Source organism: Physella acuta, unplaced genomic scaffold (genome assembly GCF_028476545.2).
Source record: "Physella acuta isolate Inbredline_101_S28 unplaced genomic scaffold, ASM2847654v3 ptg000820l, whole genome shotgun sequence".
Classification (NCBI taxonomy): Eukaryota; Metazoa; Mollusca; class Gastropoda; family Physidae; genus Physella; species Physella acuta.
In genome coordinates, this window is record NW_026732338.1 from 104,112 (window position 1) to 130,495 (window position 26,384).

The 26,384-nt window shown below is 41.9% G+C and overlaps 1 protein-coding gene across 1 annotated transcript; it reads right to left on the reverse strand.

The window, feature by feature from the left end:
- Positions 1-217: 217 nt before the first annotated feature.
- Positions 218-9,596, reverse strand: LOC131951653 (mucin-3A). Its single transcript, XM_059314002.1, has 10 exons — positions 9,542-9,596; positions 7,902-8,972; positions 7,008-7,079; positions 6,500-6,590; positions 5,465-5,913; positions 4,390-4,597; positions 3,553-3,683; positions 3,157-3,294; positions 2,837-3,000; positions 218-477 (listed from the first exon to the last, which is right to left on the reverse strand). The coding sequence occupies exons 2-10, from the start codon at positions 8,962-8,964 to the stop codon at positions 319-321; spliced, it is 2,475 nt and encodes an 824-aa protein (XP_059169985.1). The 5' UTR covers positions 8,965-8,972; positions 9,542-9,596; the 3' UTR covers positions 218-318.
- Between the last annotated feature and the right edge of the window lie 16,788 nt (positions 9,597-26,384).

Consider the following 26,384-nt stretch of genomic DNA (forward strand, 5'->3'; position numbering starts at 1 on the left):
ACCTCTCACAAAGCATAAAAACAGAGAGAGAGAGAGAGAGAGAGAGAGAGAGAGAGAGAGAGAGAGAGAAAGAGAGAGAGAGAGAGAGAGAGACATAAAGACATAAAGAAAAAATTGCTAAATTAAGTTTTTCTGACTGACGGATATGTTAAAATATATATCGATTTCAATTGTTGTGCACAATTACAACGAGTAAGTAAACATATTGAAAAAAATTTTTAAAACTCTATTCGCTAGTCTCTTATGTCATCATAAGTTGGCAGTAAACTCCAGAGTTGTCTGCCTCTTGTCTGCCTCTTGTCTGCCTCTTGTCTGCCTCTACAGTTGCTGTTGGATCCAGTCGTAGTAGGCGTTGACGTCAGCATACACGCCGGGGTAGTTGGCCCTAGCGCACCCCTCACCGTAGGAGACGACCCCAGCAGCCACCCAAGTGTTGGTCGCAGAGTTCAGACAGAAGAGGGGTCCTCCTGAATCTCCCTGAGAGAAAAATTTATTTTGTTGTTGACAGATTCAGAAAGAAATGTGAGAATTGGTTGTCTATCCCATTGTTATTTATTTGTTATATCTTAATATAAAGCTCAATTCTGTATGTAACACATATGTTTGTCGTGGATCTTCCATGGATTTAAGTGTTAGATAATTAAAGTCCTTATGGTCTAAATTTATGAGTTAAAAAATTAATATTGAAAGTTATGGGAAATAATTTTCATTTATCAAACAAAGTATTAATTTTCGGCATGTTCATTAAACACAAGTTTTAAAAAAATATCTTTTACAAAAATTCTAATTATGTCTTTATTTAGTCCTATAGCACTTACTTCCCTTTGATAAATTAGGAAAACACAATTACTTCCCTTTATAAAACCATTGCATTAGTGGAAAAGAATGTACTTTTTATTACTTTGTTTTGGTGTTGGGAAAAAAAATTACATAATTAGCGGGGATTGATCAAGTGCAAATCTTGTAGGTATTTTACGGATAAGCTTGGAGTATTATAATTGTTCATTAAATTGAAACAGGCGCGTTCGTTTAAGTGAGTGCAAAAGACTATGAATAAGTTGGGGTACTATAGTCGTTTATTAAGCTAAAACAGGCGATTCCGCTGTGAGCACTTTGCGTTTATGTTCGCGTTAGTGTTTTCTTTGTGTTTAGGTTGGGTTTGCGTTAGTGGTTGCGGTTTGATTTGGTTCATTTTTGTTCTTTCTTTTTTCGTTTTTTTTTTTGTGTTTTTTTCTTTGGGTTTGTATTTGTGTTTTTGGGTGGTTTTGCGTTTGGATTTGGTTTGTTTTCGTTTGCTTTTTCGTTTTTTTGTGTTGTTATTGGTTGGTATTGGTGTTTGTGGTTGTGGTTGGGTTTGTTGTTTGGTTTTTGTTTTCGTTTGCTTTTTTGTTTGTTTTTTCTTTGTTTGTATTGGTGTTTGTGGTTGTAGTTGGGTTTGTTGTTAGGTTTTTGTTTTTGTCTGTATTTGTAATTGTGCTAGCGTTATGTTTGCGTTTTGTTGTTTTGGTTTTGGTTGGTTGTGGTTTGGGTGGGCAATGCCGGGTTTATGATGATTACTAAACACACAGGTAATGGTCTTTAACAGAAAGGTTTTTCACAGAAGCCAGAGCAGGGCCTGGTCGGGACGGCTAGTACTTTTCTAAAAAGAAAATGTGAATCTATAAAATGCATAATAACATTTTAATAGGAAGCTTTTAAGTAGTAATGCACTAAATAAAAAGAAAAAAAAAATTTTCTTTGATTTTATAATTATACAATACCATTAAAATAAGTAATGAAAAGCGTGGGTCTCTTCCAACAGATAATATAGAGACCCACGCTTTTATTTATAGTTATTTAAATAGTCGTGTATTATTATATATTTAAAGAAAATTATTTATTTTCTCCTTTTCAATGCATTATTACATAAAAGCGTGTTAGTAAAACGTTTTTGATGCGATTTTTTTCAGTACTTTAAATTTTTTAATCTAATATATAAAATTCAAATCTGTATGTTTGTATGTCGTGGATTACAAACGAATATTAGAAAAAACGATACTTCCATGAATTCAAGTGTTAGATTTTTAAAGTGCTCATGGTCTAAATTTATGAGTTAAAAAATTAATATTGAAAGTTTTTAAAAGCAGTTTTGATTTAACATACTTTGAATAATAATTTTTAATTATGAACATTACATAAAATATTTTTTTTAAAAGTGTATCAACGTAGTTATAAAATTTCTAATTGTGTCTGAAAGGTATTTGTATTTAGTACTTTAGCGCTCATTATGTCCCTTGACATATTTATATTTGTGTTTGTGTTATGTTTGCGTTGTTTTTTGTGTTTTGGTTTTGTTCGGTTGTGGTTGGGTTTGTGTTTGCGTTTGGATTTGTGTTTGATTTCGTTTGCTTTTTTGTTTGCGTTAGGTTTGTGTTTTCTTTGTGTTTGTGATTGGGTTTGTCTTTGCGTTTGATTTTGTGTTTTCGTTTGTGTTTGTGTTATGTTTGCGCTTATTTTTTTGTTTTGGTTGGTTGTGGTTAGGGTGGCCAATGCCGGGTATATGCTGATTACTAAACACACAAGTCATGGCCCTTTGCAGATAGTTTTTCAGAGGTGCCAGTGCAGGGCCTGGCCGGGACGGCTAGTAATTTGTTTAAAAAAATCATCGTAATTCACTTTGCGCACCGTCATTGAAAATGGATAGCATTAAGACATTTCCTGTCTTAAAATTTGCTCGATAGGATTAAGTTTATTGCTGGCATTGATATAATTGACCCAATCAATTGTTTACCATCGGCCAATCATATCTGTATCCATTAAATGAAATTTAAACAAAATTGTTTTCAGACTGACGTACCGAACAAGCATCAACTCCTCCTGTGGTTTCACCAGCACAAAGCTGCCTAGTGGGGTCACTGACGTAGTACTGGCCAGCTAAAGGAAATTGGGCGTAGCAATCTTCACCTTGGTAGGTTGTTATTGATGCTGTCTGCAGTGTTGTGGATGGCGTGAAGGAATTCTCTAAAACAAAAAGCAGCAACACCATACGGTTAAAGCAGCCATGAAATTAAACATATGTATTTTTTATGTTAACACTAATTTTTTCCGATTTATTCTTTCATTATCTAAATATAAGATCGTTGGAGTTTTTTGACAATGATAAACACAGAACGTCACCATTTGTAACACCCCAACCAGCTATTTGACATTTCTGTCCCGATACAACTTGATACGTCGGGTCCATACAAATGGGTTTGGCGCACATTCTAGTTAGGTCTATAGGCGTGTCCAAAGTCAGAACGGCAATATCATTGGCTGAATAAAAAACGTAAAACATGAACAATTTTGTAACTATAAATATAACTGGGAGTAAAAATCATCATGACCTTAAACATTTTAAAATCCGGTTACATTTCTTTCTGATTTCTGTCAAAAGAACTTTATCCAACGGATAACAAGGGTCCTCTTGTATACTATTAAAACACACCGGCTGATGTATTTTACTAATTTTACACACCCGCACACAGATTACGTAGTTAAAAAGCCAAAAGGTACCCAATATTTTCGTCTTACTTTTAGCAATGTAGTCAAAGGCTGGATGGACGGAGACGCCAGTCGCCATGTTGACAACAAAGACTTGTTCTGTTCCCTCCACGACAGACGAATCGTACTCTCCAACTGTGGCCTGGATGCTGGTCTTCTGACTGTGGTCAATTATAAAGGTAGGAACTATATGGTCATTGTGGTCAATTATAAAAGTGGGAATTATATGGTCACCGTGTTCTAATATACAGGTGGGAATTTTATGGTCAAGTAGTCAATTAAAAAAGTGGGAATTATATGGTCAATGTTTTCGATTATAAAGTTGAGAATCATATGGTCACTGTGGTCAATTATTTAAAACAATCTTTATCGTCAATAGTCGAAGTGAGAATTATGCGGTCACTATGGATTATCAACGCTTATGGTTTCTAAACCGAAAAGTCCAGAGTTCGAACCCCCGGGCAGATGAGGCTCAATGGCTGGGGCCAGCAACCCATCAGGGAAAAAGAAAACTCAAAAAAAAAAAAAAATTGCTGTCTTTGTTGGTTCTTGGATGGACAAAAGCCATGGAAGCAAATCCAAAATGAAAAGCTGGCTGAAGTCGGAGTCAATGGGTTGTATAGCGCATAACAGATTGACAGTAAGCAGCGCTGCCCCAATACCTTTTTAAGGATTGAATTTCATCGATCTGATCTAGTTTTTGTATATGTAAATTTATTTTTACTAAACGAAAACAATTGTAAAGTCATTGTCATTCACCAAAAACAATTGTCAATTTTTTCCTACTAAACAGAAAATAAGGCAAGAACTGTTTTCAAGTAATGGAATGACTGTCTAGTTAGCCTACATATGTACGAGTGAACATACTAAGCACAATGAGCTGCAGTGAGGATGTGGGTTGCATCTATTATGAGACCACCGCAGACGTCTCCGTTATCAACATTAAGTCTGACCATCCACGGATACGTGTTGCACGATCCGACTATCGTCCCGCCCACAATGCGGGGAGTAACCAGAAGACTGGAAGAGCTGACCAATGCAGTCCGGGTGGCGATATCACTGAGTCCACACTGGGCTGCAAGAACAGGAAGAGACGACATTTTAAATTGGGTTGTAAATATTATAGGTATGACTTTAACCCCCTCAAATGTATTTCAAGGAAAAAGAAGAGTTCTTTTTACTTGAAATACAGGAGTTGTTTTCCCTGTTATGCAAAATCAGATTTAAAATCTTTAGCCAACATATGAGCCAAAGCTTTTGCAGAATTGAAAAAAAAAGAGATAACATAAATAAACAAAGAAGCAGGGCACGAAGCCTCGGAAATATAAAATAAAACAAACATAATTAACCTTTATAATAATAAGCTTTTAAAAGCTCTTATAATAAGAACATAAAACAAACTTGCTTTCTTAATAAAAACATTTTCTGCTAAAATATGCAAGAGATCTCATGAGCGACCAATGTTTTTATTAAAGAAAGAAGTTTGTTTTATTTTCTTATTTTTCGTAGTTCGTTCTTGATGAAGTCGACAGCACATTCTACTAAACATATTTGTTTTAAAACCCGAGCAGTAGCTTGCAATCTCCCCCAAAAAAAAAAGATCTGCCACCTAATGGTTGACTCTCAGACAAGATACCAGTCAACCATAACTAAACCAAGCCATGAAAGGAAGTTTAAAATTTATTCTAGTTATCTTCCCTTTTATAATTGAATTTAGTGGTGTGTTTTTTTTTTAAATTAAATTTTAATGATTAACATAGTGTTTAATAAGATTTAAAAGTATATATTCTTGTATTGTCAACGGAGATGAATGTATCTGGAAATTGCTACTTTCGAGTAGGGTTAAAACTGAGCTACATGATTTTCCACAACCCACAAAAAGACATTGTAAACTACATTTAACCTTGTTAATACTATAAAAAACGAAAAAAATTTGACTTACGAACTGCCGCTGTTGTTGTTGTTGTAGTTGTTGTAGTAGTTGTTGTAGTTGATGTAGTCGTTGTAGTGGGTGTGGTTGTAGTTGTCGGAGTAGTAGTGGTTGTTGGTTTGGTAGTTGTAGTTGTTGGTTTGGTGGTCGTTGTTGTTGGTTTGGTAGTTGTGGTTGTCGGTTTGGTGGTCGTTGTTGTTGGTTTGGTAGTTGTGGTTGTCGGTTTGGTGGTTGTAGTTGTTGGTTTTGTGGTTGTTGTTGTTGGTTTGGTGGTCGTGGTTGTTGGTTTGGTGGTCGTTGTTGTTGCTCTGGTAGTTGTGGTTGTCGGTTTTGTGGTGGTAGTGGGTTGAGTTGTGGTGGTTGTTGGTTTGGTGGTAGTTGTAGTTAGCTTAGCTGTTGTAGTAGGTGGCGGTGCTGTAGTCAATGGATATTTAGCACACTGCAAAGTTGAATAAACCAAACTGAAAATAAAATTAGGAAAAATAAACCTGTTATTTTAAATATAAATATCGAAAATCTAATATAAAGACAAGTAACGTTATTCTAATTCAATATTTTAAAACAAATTATTTGCATACGATCTTCTGTTCGTTCTTGTTTGTATAAGCTCTTATGTATTATATATTTGGATTTTTTAGTTAAGTAATGAACAATAAGCTATCTGGAAATATTTTTCTCTAAAACAAATAAAATCTTTGTCATCTGCACACCTTTTTGGCGCGTTTGGTTGCCGACTACCCAGTAGGTTTTTAAAAATCGGAATTAGATGACGCATTAAATTTATTTTAAGCTAATGATTTACTCTTTATGACTATTTTAGAGACCTTTTGTCTAGAGGCATTTTGTCGTCGTATAGCTTGAGGCATTATGTCAAAAATATTTTTTTTTATCCTGGGATATAGTGTTATGTAAATGTATCATATAACACGGCAAAATGTTTTTATATTTCGGAATGGCCAGAAATGTGGAGAAGTGGGAGGGTTGGGGTCACACATGTCGTTACTGATTACGTCATGTGAATTTTACCCAGAATCCTCGGTATCTCACCTAGCGGAAGTTCTGACACCACAGTAGCGGGAACCTTGAATGTAGTTGTTCAGCACATAACACAGGATTTCCTGGTCAAACTTGGGCTGGTCTGTTCATCGTGGACAGTCAGGCCACAGGGAAGTGGACAGTCAGGCCACAGGGAAGTGGGCAGTCAGGCCACACGGAAGTGGGCAGTCAGCATACATGGAAGTGGACAGTCAGCACACATGGAAGTACATCAAAAGATACAAGTGTTAGACAAAATGGAAGCACACCATCAAACATAAGTAATTTTGTAATATTAAAAACTAATCCCGATTAACTTTTCTCGACGGTGCTCAAGACACACAAAGTCGTTAAATAAAATTTTTTTACATTTCTACTAGTATCCTGCAACTTTCTAGTTAGCTCGCCAAGTCAGTCCAAGTTTTGCCAGTTGACATAACTAATTTTATCAAACGGGAGTGATGGGCATAGAACGGTTGACAACCAGTTGAGTTCAAACCCTACAAACAGCCATACTTACAGTAAAGGTATCGCCTTCTCTTGGTCGCTTGTACAGTCCCGGAGCTTTGGTTAGGATCTGACGTCATAATGTCTGAGGAGAAGGAAACATTTTCAACTTTGGAGAAGCATAGGGTGAGATAAAAAATTTAAAACATCACAACTAAGCATCATAACAAAACATCATAACAAAACATCATAACAAACCATCAAACAAACACCACAACAACAAAACACCACAACAAAACATCATAACAAACCATCAAACAAAACATCACAACTAAACATCACATCACAACATAACATCACAACAAAACACCGCAACACAATACAGTAAATTGTTTTCGATGAGTGGTGCCTAAATCATTTTTTTGAAGGTGAATAAAATACGTTTTCTATGTTTTCTTACAAACTCTCACCTAACTATTTTCTCTATACCTGTGTAAAGCATTCATCAGTAGGATTGTTCTCTACTGTGGTCAGCTCTTTTCTTGGTGGTCTTAATTGACTACCCCCACATTTGTAGCCTACACCCAGCGGCTGGACTACCCCCACATTTGTAGCCTACACCTCACGGCTTGACTACCCCCACATTTGTAGCCTACACCTCACGGCTTGACTACCCCCACATTTGTAGCCTACACCTCACGGCTTGACTACCCCCACATTTCTAGCCTACACCTCACGGCTTGACTACCCCCACATTTGTAGCCTACACCTCACGGCTTGACTACCCCCACATTTGTAGCCTACACCTCACGGCTTGACTACCCCCACATTTGTAGCCTACACCTCACGGCTTGACTACCCCCACATTTCTAGCCTACACCCCGTGTTTGACTACCCTCACATTTATCCAGTCATCGTTTTTTTTTAAATAATAATTCAAAATCTTGATCAAATTATCAATATTTACCGTGGACCATATTTTGGAAGATGACTGTCGTATCATTGGACGTCAGGTTTGCTGAGCTTACAAACATCATGGCTGAGATCGCGGCTTCCATTTTCTCCCCGGATAAATGTTTCGGGAGGACATTTCTGAACAACACCGTGGCCATTTCGTTTGAAGTTTCGAAGTTGATCTCACACTCCGCGCATGCGGCTCGTCCGTTTGCCGAGAGAACCACATCGACCAAGAGTCGTTTTTTATCTTTTTCATTCAGATTTTGGGACGACGAATCTGGTGACTCAGCATAGAAGGGCTGCACAGTGGCTGAGGCATCTTCAGCTAAATACGTTTTGCTGCCAAAAATAGCGGCAGCTACATGTTCAAGGTCATCTACAGTGAGGCTAGAGGTCAATATAAGACGAAGTTCATCCAACTGTGTGGTTGTGAATCCTGCAAGGAGCTGAGTCCTCAACGACTTTAAAATGGCGGCGATGTTTTTAGACGCCTGTTCTGGGTCTAGAGACTTGGGTTTAGAAGTTGTGGAATAGACGGGGTAATATGGGATTAGATTATTTCCTGTGAGGTACTGCAATAATTCGAGGAAGGTCAGTCTTTTCTCTCTTGTGGCCGAATCTTCGCTGTCCGTACTTCTAAAAGAAAAAAACGCCGCTGCTTGTAGCTGCGAATTGAGCCATTTGTCCAGACGATCTAGACGCTCCAGAAACTCAATGGGAGAACTCTGGACTTGACGTCTGCCAAAGTACACGGGCTGGGTGTACAAGCCGCACAGGAAGGAGCTGTAGAGCTTCATGGGGATGTCGTTGACACAGGAGAAAAATACAGAGGGGGCTATTACAGGGGGAGGAGGGGGAGGAGGTGGGGGAGGGGTTGGCGGCGGGGTTGGTCTAGTGTTGGTGACCACACGAATGTAGTTGCCATAAGGGGTGCGGACCAGTTCGTAGATCAGACCGAGGCTCCCAGCGGGCTGGTAAGGGACGACCAGGTTTGGTAGCGGGTAGATGTAGCAGTCTAGTAGTGGCGCTAGCAGCAGTAGAAAAACTGGCGTCAGACAGCTGACGTGGGCCATTCTTGAGGCTGGGGGAAGTACGAACAAACATGTTATAAAACAAGTAGGCCTTCACATCTCAGATGTAAACTTAGATTTTAGAACTGAAATAATTATTTTCCTTCTTTCTAAAGCCCCCCCCCCGAAAAAATTTTACCGCCCCCCCCCCCCGAACGAAATGAAATTTATATAATTTATATAGAAAGTATATACTTTTAACAGTGTCCGCCCCCCGAAGAAAGTTTACCGCCCCCCCCCCCCCGAAAATTTTAAGTGCCCACTCCGGAGAAAAAACTCTGGAAGAAACACTGTCTAAAACACTATCAACAAATGTCACGGGAACATCCCATATCGCTTTATGTACGTTTATAAAATCTGTCAAAATTTTGTAATTTGATTATACATTTTATATCTCAAAATTCTGTAGGTATTTAGATTACACAGAAAGATCATTGGTTGATGCGTGCTATAAATTTTACTTAGGATTTATTTATATCAAATCTTTTATAGTTAGATAAGTTTTTTTAATTGGAAAAAATATATTAAAAAGCTAAAAGATCTGTCTGTTTAGAACTAGAGTATCAATAAAATTTCTTACCGTTTTTCTGTGGGTGTCAGATGCCTTAAGCTGACGGTGACAGTTTATAAGACGGATACATAGTGGCTGACGTCAGATATAGGAGACACCAGGGGCGTCTCCACACGAATTGTATCATGCGGTACATCTGGGTGGGTTTTAGCAGTCTGCCTAAAGTACTCGGTTATATATACCATTCGTTTGTGTATTGAACTTCTGACGTGTAAAACACGTGTGAGTATCGCTCACTGATTCTTCATCAGCAGCTACTGTACGCTAACGGTAGGGGCTGGGGACAGTGAAGTATGACTGTTAACTGTTTACTTTGCCTGCTATATGATTTTTAGTTTAATTTTTGCCCGACATATATTTGTTAGTTTAAATTAAACTTTGTCTGCCGTATAAGTTATGTATAACTTGCCTGCACTATATTTGTAAGTTAAAACTTTGCGTGCTATATGATTTATTAGTTAAAACTTTGTGTGCGGTATAATTTATAAGTTAAAACTTTGCGTGCTATTAAAAAAAGTCAAGTTTTCAAAGTTTACGGTCAGTGGTGTGCGACGTAACTGGACTCAACATTAAATAGACCCCCCTCACCCCCACCCCACCCCCAGCTAGAGCCGCCCCTGTTTCTCAGCCACTGTAACAAAGGGCAGACAAGTAAACACTAGATTCTATAGAGATGTACGCAACTCAGTCGGTCGAAATCATGTTTTTATTATGAAATCAATAGGGTGATAACAACATGTGGATGACCTCCCTTCGTGGATCTTTAAGACCGTATTTGTGTACACATCCAACGCTTGATGTCTCTGGCAGCAATCTGTCTCTTTCCTTCATGTTCCAACCAGAGTTATCGTCCCTAGGATACAGTGTTAATCAAACGAATGGAATATCGAAATTTTTCACAATGACCAATAACACTGTCCATTACATTTAAATTAATCTGTTGTTGATTTTTTAAACTTTCTGCATCCATATATATTAGACATATTAGGCACCGCTATAGGAGAAAGTAAGTTTGAAAAGACGGTTGTATAAAAATCTTCCCCCCCCCCCGACATCTGAATAGGTAACTGCGTGCACAGGAAAACGTTTAACTTTTCTAAAGGGCACGCATTGTTTAGTGAACTCCACCACCCGCAAGGTTAGGTTAGCTTTCAGGTGGCAAGAGGTGGGAGAGGAGGGGGTATTTTCATCACACGCAAACCTTGAGATTAAATAATGAAATTACTGAACTAACAAACCTTGAGATTGAATGGTGAAATTACTGGCCCAACAAAGCGACCTGGTAAAAAAATAAATTAATGTTTTAACAAAAATATTAACTTTAAAACACTAGAGAATAATTGTATTTAATATTGTAATAAACTTTGGTTATAATTAAACTACTATATAGGCCTTAAATTTAGCAAAATGTATCTTCAATAAATTTTAGTTATAGATAAATTTCAGACAAAATAAACTTTGGTTTTAATTTAACTAAAATAGAAATCTGACAAAATTAACTTTAATCATATTTAAACGAATTTAGAATTTGAGAAAATAAACGTTGGTAACAGTTTACCGCCTACCGAAACTGTGTGTTGAATGTGATTCATCCTTGAACAAACAATACGTGATGGAAACAAAGACATTGAGTGGGGACAGGTGGTGGAGACAAGACAGGCCAAAGTTTTACGGGCGACCGTTTTAGTTGGAGATTGGTTTTAGACGTGTTACAACGTTGATTAAATCTTTTGAAATCACACAAACACACTCCAACATCTTCTCATGTCCACTTTACATCAAACATCTTCTGATGTCCACTCTACCTCCAACATCTTCTGATGTCCACTCTACCTTCAATGTCCATTCTACCTCCAACATCTACCAATTACCACTCTACCTCCAACATCTACCAATGTCCACTCTACCTCCAACATCTTCTGATGTCCACTCTACCTCCAACATCTACCAATGTCCACTCTACCTCCAACATCTACCAATGTCCACTCTACCTCCAACATCTACCAATGTCCACTCTACCTCCAACATCTACCAATGTCCACTCTACCTCCAACATCTACCAATGTCCACTCTACCTCCAACATCTTCTGATGTCCATTCTACCTCCAACATCTACCAATGTCCACTCTACCTCCAACATCTACCAATGTCCACTCTACCTCCAACATCTACCAATGTCCACTCTACCTCCAACATCTACCAATGTCCACTCTACCTCCAACATCTACCAATGTCCACTCTACCTCCAACATCTTCTGATGTCCATTCTACCTCCAACATCTACCAATGTCCACTCTACCTCCAACATCCACCAATGTCCACTCTACCTCCAACATCTACCAATGTCCACTCTACCTCCAACATCTACCAATGTCCACTCTACCTCCAACATCTACCAATGTCCACTCTACCTCCAACATCTACCAATGTCCACTCTACCTCCAACATCTACCAATGTCCACTCTACCTCCAACATCTTCTGATGTCCATTCTACCTCCAACATCTACCAATGTCCACTCTACCTCCAACATCCACCAATGTCCACTCTACCTCCAACATCTACCAATGTCCACTCTACCTCCAACATCTTCTGATGTCCACTCTACCTCCAACATCTTCTGATGTCCATTCTACCTCCAACATCTACCAATGTCCACTCTACCTCCAACATCTACCAATGTCCACTCTACCTCCAACATCTACCAATGTCCACTCTACCTCCAACATCTACCAATGTCCACTCTACCTCCAACATCTACCAATGTCCACTCTACCTCCAACATCTTCTGATGTCCATTCTACCTCCAACATCTACCAATGTCCACTCTACCTCCAACATCCACCAATGTCCACTCTACCTCCAACATCTACCAATGTCCACTCTACCTCCAACATCTACCAATGTCCACTCTACCTCCAACATCTACCAATGTCCACTTTACCTCCAACATCTACCAATGTCCATTTTACCTCCAACATCTACCAATGTCCACTTTACCTCCAACATCTACCAATGTCCACTCTACCTCCAACATCTACCAATGTCCACTCTACCTCCAACATCTTCTGATGTCCACTCTACCTCCAACATCTTCTGATGTCCACTCTACCTCCAACATCTACCAATGACCACTCTACCTCCAACATCTTCTGATGTCCACTCTACCTCCAACATCTACCAATGTCCACTCTACCTCCAACATCCACCAATGTCCACTCTACCTCCAACATCTACCAATGTCCACTCTACCTCCAACATCCACCAATGTCCACTTTACCTCCAACATCCACCAATGTCCACTCTACCTCCAGCATCTACCAATGTCCACTCTACCTCCAACATCCACCAATGTCCACTCTACCTCCAACATCTACCAATGTCCACTCTACCTCCAACATCTACCAATGTCCACTTTACCTCCAACATCTACCAATGTCCATTTTACCTCCAACATCTACCAATGTCCACTTTACCTCCAACATCTACCAATGTCCACTCTACCTCCAACATCTTCTGATGTCCACTCTACCTCCAACATCTTCTGATGTCCACTCTACCTCCAACATCTACCAATGTCCACTCTACCTCCAACATCTACCAATGTCCACTCTACCTCCAACATCTTCTGATGTCCACTCTACATCCAACATCTACCAATGTCCACTCTACCTCCAACATCTTCTGATGTCCACTCTACCTCCAACATCTACCAATGTCCACTCTACCTCCAACATCTACCAATGTCCACTCTACCTCCTACATCTTCTAATGTCCACTCTACCTCCAACATCTACCAATGTCCACTCTATCTCCAACTTCTACCAATGTCCACTCTACCTCCAGCATCTACCAATGTCCACTCTACCTCCAACATCTACCAATGTCCACTCTACCTCCAACATCTACCAATGTCCACTTTACCTCCAACATCTTCTGATGTCCACTTTACCCTCAACATCTACCAATGACCACTTTACCTCCAACATCTACCAATGTCCACTCTACCTCCAACATCTACCAATGTCCACTTTACCTCCAACATCTTCTGATGTCCACTTTACCCTCAACATCTACCAATGTCCACTTTACCTCCAACATCTACCAATGTCCACTCTACCTCCAACATCTACCAATGTCCACTCTACCTCCAACATCTACCAATGTCCACTCTACCTCCAACATCTACCAATGTCCACTCTACCTCCAACATCTACCAATGTCCACTCTACCTCCCACATCTACCAATGTCCACTCTACCTCCAGCATCTACCAATGTCCACTCTACCTCCAACATCTTCTAATGTCCACTCTACCTCCAACATCTACCAATGTCCACTCTACCTCCAACATCTACCAATGTCCACTCTACCTCCAACATCTACCAATGTCCACTTTACCTCCAACATCGTCTGATGTCCACTTTACCCTCAACATCTACCAATGTCCACTCTACCTCCAACATCTACCAATGTCCACTCTACCTCCAACATCTACCAATGTTCACTCTACCTCCAACATCTACCAATGTCCACTCTACCTCCAACATCTACCAATGTCCACTCTACCTCCAACATCTACCTATGTCCACTCTACCTCCAACATCTTGTAATGTCCACTCTACCTCCAACATCTACCAATGTCCACTCTACCTCCAACATCTACCAATGTCCACTCTACCTCCAACATCTACCAATGTCCACTCTACCTCCAACATCTACTGATGTCCACTCTACCTCCAACATCTACTGATGTCCACTCTACCTCAAACATCTACCAATGTCCGCTCTACCTCCAACATCTACCAATGTCCACTCTACCTCCAACATCTACCAATGTCCACTCTACCTCCAACATCTACCAATGTCCACTCTACCTCCTACATCTTGTAATGTCCACTCTACCTCCAACATCTACCAATGTCCACTCTACTTCCAACATCTACTTATGTCTAATCTACCTCCAACATCTACCAATGTCCACTCTACCTCCAACATCTACCAATGTCCACTTTACCTCCAACATCTACCAATGTCCACTCTACCTCCAACATCTACCAATGTCCGCTCTACCTCCAACATCTACCAATGTCCACTCTACCTCCAACATCTACCAATGTCCACTCTACCTCCAACATCTACCAATGTCCACTTTACCTCCAACATCTTCTAATGTCCACTCGACCTCCAACATCTACCAATGTCCACTCTACCTCCAACATCTACCAATGTCCACTCTACCTCCAACCTCTACCAATGTCCACTTAACTCCAACATCTTCTAATGTCCACTCTACCTCCAACATCTACCAATGTCCACTCTACCTCCAACCTCTACCAATGTCCACTTAACTCCAACATCTTCTAATGTCCACTCTACCTCCAACATCTACCAATGTCCACTCTACCTCCAACATCTACCAATGTCCACTCTACCTCCAACATCTACCAATGTCCACTCTACCTCCAACATAATCTTATGTCTACTTTACCTCCAACATCTACCAATGTCCACTCTACCTCCAACATCCACCAATGTCCACTCTACCTCCAACATCTACCAATGTCCACTCTACCTCCAACATCTACCAATGTCCACTTTACCTCCAACATCTACCAATGTCCATTTTACCTCCAACATCTACCAATGTCCACTTTATCTCCAACATCTACCAATGTCCACTCTACCTCCAACATCTACCAATGTCCACTCTACCTCCAACATCTTCTGATGTCCACTCTACCTCCAACATCTACCAATGTCCACTCTACCTCCAACATCTACCAATGTCCACTCTACCTCCAACATCTACTAATGTCCACTCTACCTCCCACATCTACCAATGTCACTCTACCTCCAACATCCACCAATGTCCACTTTACCTCCAACATCTTCTAATGTCCACTCGACCTCCAACATCTACCAATGTCCACTCTACCTCCAACATCTACCAATGTCCACTCTACCTCCAACCTCTACCAATGTCCACTTAACTCCAACATCTTCTAATGTCCACTCTACCTCCAACATCTACCAATGTCCACTCTACCTCCAACCTCTACCAATGTCCACTTAACTCCAACATCTTCTAATGTCCACTCTACCTCCAACATCTACCAATGTCCACTCTACCTCCAACATCTACCAATGTCCACTCTACCTCCAACATCTACCAATGTCCACTCTACCTCCAACATAATCTTATGTCTACTTTACCTCCAACATCTACCAATGTCCACTCTACCTCCAACATCCACCAATGTCCACTCTACCTCCAACATCTACCAATGTCCACTCTACCTCCAACATCTACCAATGTCCACTTTACCTCCAACATCTACCAATGTCCATTTTACCTCCAACATCTACCAATGTCCACTTTATCTCCAACATCTACCAATGTCCACTCTACCTCCAACATCTACCAATGTCCACTCTACCTCCAACATCTTCTGATGTCCACTCTACCTCCAACATCTACCAATGTCCACTCTACCTCCAACATCTACCAATGTCCACTCTACCTCCAACATCTACTAATGTCCACTCTACCTCCCACATCTACCAATGTCACTCTACCTCCAACATCTTCTGATGTCCACTCTACCTCCAACATCTACCAATGTCCACTCTACCTCCAACATCTACCAATGTCCACTCTAAATCCAACATCTTCTGATGTCCACTCTACCTCCAACATCTACCAATGTCCACTCTACCTCCAACATCTACTAATGTCCACTCTACCTCCAACATCTACCAATGTCCACTCTAAATCCAACATCTTCTGATGTCCACTCTACCTCCAACATCTACCAATGTCCACTCTACCTCCAACATCTACCAATGTCCACTCTACCTCCAACATCTACCAATGTCCACTCTAAATCCAACATCTTCTGATGTCCACTCTACCTCCAACATCTACCAATGTCCACTCTACCTCCAACATCTACCAATGTCCACTCTAAATCCAACATCTTCTGATGTCCACTCTACCTCCAACATCTACCAATGTCCACTCTAAATCCAACATCTTCTGATGTCCACTCTACCTCCAACATCTACCAATGTCCACTCTACCTCCAACATCTACCAATGTCCACTCTACCTCCAACATCTACCAATGTCCACTCTACCTCCAACATCTACCAATGTCCACTCTACCTCCAACATCTACCAATGTCCACTCTACCTCCAACATCTACTAATGTCCACTCTACCTCCCACATCTACCAATGTCACTCTACCTCCAACATCTTCTGATGTCCACTCTACCTCCAACATCTACCAATGTCCACTCTACCTCCAACATCTACCAATGTCCACTCTAAATCCAACATCTTCTGATGTCCACTCTACCTCCAACATCTACCAATGTCCACTCTACCTCCAACATCTACCAATGTCCACTCTAAATCCAACATCTTCTGATGTCCACTCTACCTCCAACATCTACCAATGTCCACTCTAAATCCAACATCTTCTGATGTCCACTCTACCTCCAACATCTACCAATGTCCACTCTACCTCCAACATCTACCAATGTCCACTCTACCTCCAACATCTACCAATGTCCACTCTACCTCCAACATCTACCAATGTCCACTCTACCTCCAACATCTACCAATGTCCACTCTACCTCCAACATCTACTAATGTCCACTCTACCTCCCACATCTACCAATGTCACTCTACCTCCAACATCTTCTGATGTCCACTCTACCTCCAACATCTACCAATGTCCACTCTACCTCCAACATCTACCAATGTCCACTCTAAATCCAACATCTTCTGATGTCCACTCTACCTCCAACATCTACCAATGTCACTCTACCTCCAACATCTTCTGATGTCCACTCTACCTCCAACATCTACCAATGTCCACTCTACCTCCAACATCTACCAATGTCCACTCTAAATCCAACATCTTCTGATGTCCACTCTACCTCCAACATCTACCAATGTCCACTCTACCTCCAACATCTACCAATGTCCACTCTACCTCCAACATCTACCAATGTCCACTCTACCTCCTACATCTACCAATGTCCACTCTACCTCCAACATCTACCAATGTCCACTCTACCTCCAACATCTACCAATGTCCACTCTACCTCCAGCATCTACCAATGTCCACTCTACCTCCAACATCTACCAATGTCCACTCTACCTCCAACATCTACCAATGTCCACTTTACCTCCAACATCTTCTGATGTCCACTTTACCCTCAACATCTACCAATGTCCACTTTACCTCCAACATCTACCAATGTCCACTCTACCTCCAACATCTACCAATGTCCACTTTACCTCCAACATCTTCTGATGTCCACTTTACCCTCAACATCTACCAATGTCCACTTTACCTCCAACATCTACCAATGTCCACTCTACCTCCAACATCTACCAATGTCCACTCTACCTCCAATATCTACCTATGTCCACTCTACCTCCAACATCTTGTAATGTCCACTCTACCTCCAACATCTACCAATGTCCACTCTACCTCCAACATCTACCAATGTCCACTCTACCTCCAACATCTACCAATGTCCGCTCTACCTCCAACATCTACCAATGTCCACTCTACCTCCAACATCTACCAATGTCCACTCTACCTCCAACATCTACCAATGTCCACTTTACCTCCAACATCTTCTGATGTCCACTTTACCCTCAACATCTACCAATGTCCACTTTACCTCCAACATCTACCAATGTCCACTCTACCTCCAACATCTACCAATGTCCACTTTACCTCCAACATCTTCTGATGTCCACTTTACCCTCAACATCTACCAATGTCCACTTTACCTCCAACATCTACCAATGTCCACTCTACCTCCAACATCTACCAATGTCCACTCTACCTCCAATATCTACCTATGTCCACTCTACCTCCAACATCTTGTAATGTCCACTCTACCTCCAACATCTACCAATGTCCACTCTACCTCCAACATCTACCAATGTCCACTCTACCTCCAACATCTACCAATGTCCACTCTACCTCCAACATCTACCAATGTCCACTCTACCTCCAACATCTACCAATGTCCACTCTACCTCCAACATCTACCAATGTCCATTCTACCTCCAACATCTACCAATGTCCACTCTACCTCCAACATCTACCAATGTCCGCTCTACCTCCAACATCTACCAATGTCCACTCTACCTCCAACATCTTCTGATGTCCACTCTACCTCCAACATCTACCAATGTCCCCTTTACCTCCAACATCTTCTGATGTCCACTTTACCCTCAATATCTACCAATGTCCACTTTACCTCCAACATCTACCAATGTCCACTCTACCTCCAACATCTACCAATGTCCACTTTACCTCCAACATCGTCTCATGTCCACTTTACCCTCAACATCTACCAATGTCCACTTTACCTCCAACATCTACCAATGTCCACTCTACCTCCAACATCTACCAATGTCCACTCTACCTCCAACCTCTACCAATGTCCACTTAACTCCAACATCTTCTAATGTCCACTCTACCTCCAACATCTACCAATGTCCACTCTATCTCCAACTTCTACCAATGTCCACTCTACCTCCAGCATCTACCAATGTCCACTCTACCTCCAACATCTACCAATGTCCACTCTACCTCCAACATCTACCAATGTCCACTTTACCTCCAACATCTTCTGATGTCCACTTTACCCTCAACATCTACCAATGACCACTTTACCTCCAACATCTACCAATGTCCACTCTACCTCCAACATCTACCAATGTCCACTTTACCTCCAACATCTTCTGATGTCCACTTTACCCTCAACATCTACCAATGTCCACTTTACCTCCAACATCTACCAATGTCCACTCTACCTCCAACATCTACCAATGTCCACTCTACCTCCAACATCTACCAATGTCCACTCTACCTCCAACATCTACCAATGTCCACTCTACCTCCAACATCTACCAATGTCCACTCTACCTCCCACATCTACCAATGTCCACTCTACCTCCAGCATCTACCAATGTCCACTCTACCTCCAACATCTTCTAATGTCCACTCTACCTCCAACATCTACCAATGTCCACTCTACCTCCAACATCTACCAATGTCCACTCTACCTCCAACATCTACCAATGTCCACTTTACCTCCAACATCGTCTGATGTCCACTTTACCCTCAACATCTACCAATGTCCACTCTACCTCCAACATCTACCAATGTCCACTCTACCTCCAACATCTACCAATGTTCACTCTACCTCCAACATCTACCAATGTCCACTCTACCTCCAACATCTACCAATGTCCACTCTACCTCCAACATCTACCTATGTCCACTCTACCTCCAACATCTTGTAATGTCCACTCTACCTCCAACATCTACCAATGTCCACTCTACCTCCAACATCTACCAATGTCCACTCTACCTCCAACATCTACCAATGTCCACTCTACCTCCAACATCTACTGATGTCCACTCTACCTCCAACATCTACTGATGTCCACTCTACCTCAAACATCTACCAATGTCCGCTCTACCTCCAACATCTACCAATGTCCACTCTACCTCCAACATCTACCAATGTCCACTCTACCTCCAACATCTACCAATGTCCACTCTACCTCCTACATCTTGTAATGTCCACTCTACCTCCAACATCTACCAATGTCCACTCTACTTCCAACATCTACTTATGTCTAATCTACCTCCAACATCTACCAATGTCCACTCTACCTCCAACATCTACCAATGTCCACTTTACCTCCAACATCTACCAATGTCCACTCTACCTCCAACATCTACCAATGTCCGCTCTACCTCCAACATCTACCAATGTCCACTCTACCTCCAACATCTACCAATGTCCACTCTACCTCCAACATCTACCAATGTCCACTTTACCTCCAACATCTTCTAATGTCCACTCGACCTCCAACATCTACCAATGTCCACTCTACCTCCAACATCTACCAATGTCCACTCTACCTCCAACCTCTACCAATGTCCACTTAACTCCAACATCTTCTAATGTCCACTCTACCTCCAACATCTACCAATGTCCACTCTACCTCCAACCTCTACCAATGTCCACTTAACTCCAACATCTTCTAATGTCCACTCTACCTCCAACATCTACCAATGTCCACTCTACCTCCAACATCTACCAATGTCCACTCTACCTCCAACATCTACCAATGTCCACTCTACCTCCAACATAATCTTATGTCTACTTTACCTCCAACATCTACCAATGTCCACTTTACCTCCAACATCTACCAATGTCCATTTTACCTCCAACATCTACCAATGTCCACTTTATCTCCAACATCTACCAATGTCCACTCTACCTCCAACATCTACCAATGTCCACTCTACCTCCAACATCTTCTGATGTCCACTCTACCTCCAACATCTACCAATGTCCACTCTACCTCCAACATCTACCAATGTCCACTCTACCTCCAACATCTACTAATGTCCACTCTACCTCCCACATCTACCAATGTCACTCTACCTCCAACATCCACCAATGTCCACTTTACCTCCAACATCTTCTAATGTCCACTCGACCTCCAACATCTACCAATGTCCACTCTACCTCCAACATCTACCAATGTCCACTCTACCTCCAACCTCTACCAATGTCCACTTAACTCCAACATCTTCTAATGTCCACTCTACCTCCAACATCTACCAATGTCCACTCTACCTCCAACCTCTACCAATGTCCACTTAACTCCAACATCTTCTAATGTCCACTCTACCTCCAACATCTACCAATGTCCACTCTACCTCCAACATCTACCAATGTCCACTCTACCTCCAACATCTACCAATGTCCACTCTACCTCCAACATAATCTTATGTCTACTTTACCTCCAACATCTACCAATGTCCACTCTACCTCCAACATCCACCAATGTCCACTCTACCTCCAACATCTACCAATGTCCACTCTACCTCCAACATCTACCAATGTCCACTTTACCTCCAACATCTACCAATGTCCATTTTACCTCCAACATCTACCAATGTCCACTTTATCTCCAACATCTACCAATGTCCACTCTACCTCCAACATCTACCAATGTCCACTCTACCTCCAACATCTTCTGATGTCCACTCTACCTCCAACATCTACCAATGTCCACTCTACCTCCAACATCTACCAATGTCCACTCTACCTCCAACATCTACTAATGTCCACTCTACCTCCCACATCTACCAATGTCACTCTACCTCCAACATCTTCTGATGTCCACTCTACCTCCAACATCTACCAATGTCCACTCTACCTCCAACATCTACCAATGTCCACTCTAAATCCAACATCTTCTGATGTCCACTCTACCTCCAACATCTACCAATGTCCACTCTACCTCCAACATCTACTAATGTCCACTCTACCTCCAACATCTACCAATGTCCACTCTAAATCCAACATCTTCTGATGTCCACTCTACCTCCAACATCTACCAATGTCCACTCTACCTCCAACATCTACCAATGTCCACTCTACCTCCAACATCTACCAATGTCCACTCTAAATCCAACATCTTCTGATGTCCACTCTACCTCCAACATCTACCAATGTCCACTCTACCTCCAACATCTACCAATGTCCACTCTAAATCCAACATCTTCTGATGTCCACTCTACCTCCAACATCTACCAATGTCCACTCTAAATCCAACATCTTCTGATGTCCACTCTACCTCCAACATCTACCAATGTCCACTCTACCTCCAACATCTACCAATGTCCACTCTACCTCCAACATCTACCAATGTCCACTCTACCTCCAACATCTACCAATGTCCACTCTACCTCCAACATCTACCAATGTCCACTCTACCTCCAACATCTACTAATGTCCACTCTACCTCCCACATCTACCAATGTCACTCTACCTCCAACATCTTCTGATGTCCACTCTACCTCCAACATCTACCAATGTCCACTCTACCTCCAACATCTACCAATGTCCACTCTAAATCCAACATCTTCTGATGTCCACTCTACCTCCAACATCTACCAATGTCCACTCTACCTCCAACATCTACCAATGTCCACTCTAAATCCAACATCTTCTGATGTCCACTCTACCTCCAACATCTACCAATGTCCACTCTAAATCCAACATCTTCTGATGTCCACTCTACCTCCAACATCTACCAATGTCCACTCTACCTCCAACATCTACCAATGTCCACTCTACCTCCAACATCTACCAATGTCCACTCTACCTCCAACATCTACCAATGTCCACTCTACCTCCAACATCTACCAATGTCCACTCTACCTCCAACATCTACTAATGTCCACTCTACCTCCCACATCTACCAATGTCACTCTACCTCCAACATCTTCTGATGTCCACTCTACCTCCAACATCTACCAATGTCCACTCTACCTCCAACATCTACCAATGTCCACTCTAAATCCAACATCTTCTGATGTCCACTCTACCTCCAACATCTACCAATGTCACTCTACCTCCAACATCTTCTGATGTCCACTCTACCTCCAACATCTACCAATGTCCACTCTACCTCCAACATCTACCAATGTCCACTCTAAATCCAACATCTTCTGATGTCCACTCTACCTCCAACATCTACCAATGTCCACTCTACCTCCAACATCTTCTGATGTCCACTCTACCTCCAACATCTACCAATGTCCACTCTACCTCCAACATCTACCAATGTCCACTCTACCTCCTACATCTACCAATGTCCACTCTACCTCCAACATCTACCAATGTCCACTCTACCTCCAACATCTACCAATGTCCACTCTACCTCCAGCATCTACCAATGTCCACTCTACCTCCAACATCTACCAATGTCCACTCTACCTCCAACATCTACCAATGTCCACTTTACCTCCAACATCTTCTGATGTCCACTTTACCCTCAACATCTACCAATGTCCACTTTACCTCCAACATCTACCAATGTCCACTCTACCTCCAACATCTACCAATGTCCACTTTACCTCCAACATCTTCTGATGTCCACTTTACCCTCAACATCTACCAATGTCCACTTTACCTCCAACATCTACCAATGTCCACTCTACCTCCAACATCTACCAATGTCCACTCTACCTCCAATATCTACCTATGTCCACTCTACCTCCAACATCTTGTAATGTCCACTCTACCTCCAACATCTACCAATGTCCACTCTACCTCCAACATCTACCAATGTCCACTCTACCTCCAACATCTACCAATGTCCGCTCTACCTCCAACATCTACCAATGTCCACTCTACCTCCAACATCTACCAATGTCCACTCTACCTCCAACATCTACCAATGTCCACTTTACCTCCAACATCTTCTGATGTCCACTTTACCCTCAACATCTACCAATGTCCACTTTACCTCCAACATCTACCAATGTCCACTCTACCTCCAACATCTACCAATGTCCACTTTACCTCCAACATCTTCTGATGTCCACTTTACCCTCAACATCTACCAATGTCCACTTTACCTCCAACATCTACCAATGTCCACTCTACCTCCAACATCTACCAATGTCCACTCTACCTCCAATATCTACCTATGTCCACTCTACCTCCAACATCTTGTAATGTCCACTCTACCTCCAACATCTACCAATGTCCACTCTACCTCCAACATCTACCAATGTCCACTCTACCTCCAACATCTACCAATGTCCACTCTACCTCCAACATCTACCAATGTCCACTCTACCTCCAACATCTACCAATGTCCACTCTACCTCCAACATCTACCAATGTCCATTCTACCTCCAACATCTACCAATGTCCACTCTACCTCCAACATCTACCAATGTCCGCTCTACCTCCAACATCTACCAATGTCCACTCTACCTCCAACATCTTCTGATGTCCACTCTACCTCCAACATCTACCAATGTCCCCTTTACCTCCAACATCTTCTGATGTCCACTTTACCCTCAATATCTACCAATGTCCACTTTACCTCCAACATCTACCAATGTCCACTCTACCTCCAACATCTACCAATGTCCACTTTACCTCCAACATCGTCTCATGTCCACTTTACCCTCAACATCTACCAATGTCCACTTTACCTCCAACATCTACCAATGTCCACTCTACCTCCAACATCTACCAATGTCCACTCTACCTCCAACCTCTACCAATGTCCACTTAACTCCAACATCTTCTAATGTCCACTCTACCTCCAACATCTACCAATGTCCACTCTACCTCCAACATCTACCAATGTCCACTCTACCTCCAACATCTACCAATGTCCACTCTACCTCCAACATAATCTTATGTCTACTTTACCTCCAACATCTACCAATGTCCACTCTACCTCCAACATCTACCAATGTCCACTCTACCACCAACATCTACCAATGTCCACTTTACCTCCAACATCTACCAATGTCCACTCTACCTCCAACATCTACCAATGTCCACTCTACCTCCTACATCTACCAATGTCCACTCTACCTCCAACATCTTCTTATGTCCACTCTACCTCCAACATCTACCAATGTCCACTCTACCTCCAACATCTACCAATGTCCACTTAACTCCAACATCTTCTAATGTCCACTCTACCTCCAACATCTTCTGATGTCCACTCTACCTCCAACATCTACCAATGTCCACTCTACCTCCAACATCTACCAATGTCCACTCTACCTCCAACATCTACCTATGTCCACTCTACCTCCAACATCTTGTAATGTCCACTCTACCTCCAACATCTACCAATGTCCACTCTACCTCCAACATCTACCAATGTCCACTCTACCTCCAACATCTACCAATGTCCGCTCTACCTCCAACATCTACCAATGTCCACTCTACCTCCAACATCTACCAATGTCCACTCTACCTCCAACATCTACCAATGTCCACTCTACCTCCAGCATCTACCAATGTCCACTCTACCTCCAACATCTTCTGATGTCCACTCTACCTCCAACATCTACCAATGTCCACTTAACTCCAACATCTTCTAATGTCCACTCTACCTCCAACATCTACCAATGTCCACTCTACCTCCAACATCTACCAATGTCCACTCTACCTCCAACATCTACCAATGTCCACTCTACCTCTAACATAATCTTATGTCTACTTTACCTCCAACATCTACCAATGTCCACTCTACCTCCAACATCCACCAATGTCCACTCTACCTCCAACATCTACCAATGTCCACTCTACCTCCAACATCTACCAATGTCCACTTTACCTCCAACATCTACCAATGTCCATTTTACCTCCAACATCTACCAATGTCCACTTTACCTCCAACATCTACCAATGTCCACTCTACCTCCAACATCTACCAATGTCCACTCTACCTCCAACATCTTCTGATGTCCACTCTACCTCCAACATCTTCTGATGTCCACTCTACCTCCAACATCTTCCAATGTCCACTCTACCTCCAACATCTTCTGATGTCCACTCTACCTCCAACATCTACCAATGTCCACTCTACCTCCAACATCTACCAATGTCCACTCTACCTTCAACATCTTCTGATGTCCACTCTACCTCAGACATCTACCAATGTCCACTCTACCTCCAACATCTTCTGATGTCCACTCTACCTCCAACATCTACCAATGTCCACTCTACCTCCAACATCTACCAATGTCCACTCTACCTCCTACATCTACCAATGTCCACTCTACCTCCAACATCTTCTTATGTCCACTCTACCTCCAACATCTACCAATGTCCACTCTACCTCCAACATGTACCAATGTCCACTCTACCTCCAACATCTACCAATGTCCACTCTACCTCCAGCATCTACCAATGTCCACTCTACCTCCAACATCTACCAATGTCCACTCTACCTCCAACATCTACCA

Bases quoted from the DNA above. Each gene is read 5' to 3' on its own strand.
- LOC131951653 (XM_059314002.1), bottom strand. From the start codon at position 8,964: ATGGCCCACGTCAGCTGTCTGACGCCAGTTTTTCTACTGCTGCTAGCG. The intron at 5,914-6,499 runs GTGAGATACCGA...TTTTATTTTCAG, and splicing joins GGTGTCAGAACTTCCGCTAG to TTTGGTTTATTCAACTTTGC. The intron at 4,598-5,464 runs GTAAGTCAAATT...CTGTTCTTGCAG, and splicing joins AACAACAACAGCGGCAGTTC to CCCAGTGTGGACTCAGTGAT.